Below are 259 nucleotides of genomic sequence, written 5' to 3'. Positions count from 1 at the left end.
ATATATAAAAAAAAAAAAATCTGTGGAAATATGTACACAAAAGCACCTCGCTTCCGAAAGCGGAAGCAGATACATTCCACCAAGTCACCTCACTAGACGGTTGTCATGAGCTTCAGGGAGCCTGACCGAAAGCGGAGGATTTTCTTCTTGAGGTTATGGGAGGCTTTGATTTTGACAAAGGCCTTGGCCGCGTTTTCATGCAGCTCCGGCGCTGCGACCGTTTGGATGGGGAGAGTCTGGACAAACTGAGAACAAATAA

At 46.3% G+C, this 259-nt stretch overlaps 1 protein-coding gene across 1 annotated transcript in view; it reads right to left on the bottom strand.

The window, feature by feature from the left end:
- Positions 1-92: 92 nt before the first annotated feature.
- The window catches only part of DACT1 (dishevelled-binding antagonist of beta-catenin 1), a gene marked incomplete at its 5' end in the record, with an annotated part of 6,063 nt that continues 5,896 nt past the window's right edge, over positions 93-259 (bottom strand). The window contains one exon of the mRNA XM_008944090.1: positions 93-245. Coding sequence (XP_008942338.1) covers positions 93-245 — 153 coding nt within the window. The remainder of the gene's footprint in view (positions 246-259) is intronic.

This window comes from Merops nubicus, unplaced genomic scaffold, assembly GCF_000691845.1.
Source record: "Merops nubicus isolate BGI_N331 unplaced genomic scaffold, ASM69184v1 scaffold40327, whole genome shotgun sequence".
NCBI classification, from domain to species: domain Eukaryota; kingdom Metazoa; phylum Chordata; class Aves; order Coraciiformes; family Meropidae; genus Merops; species Merops nubicus.
This window is presented reverse-complemented; position numbering and strand designations above follow the sequence as displayed.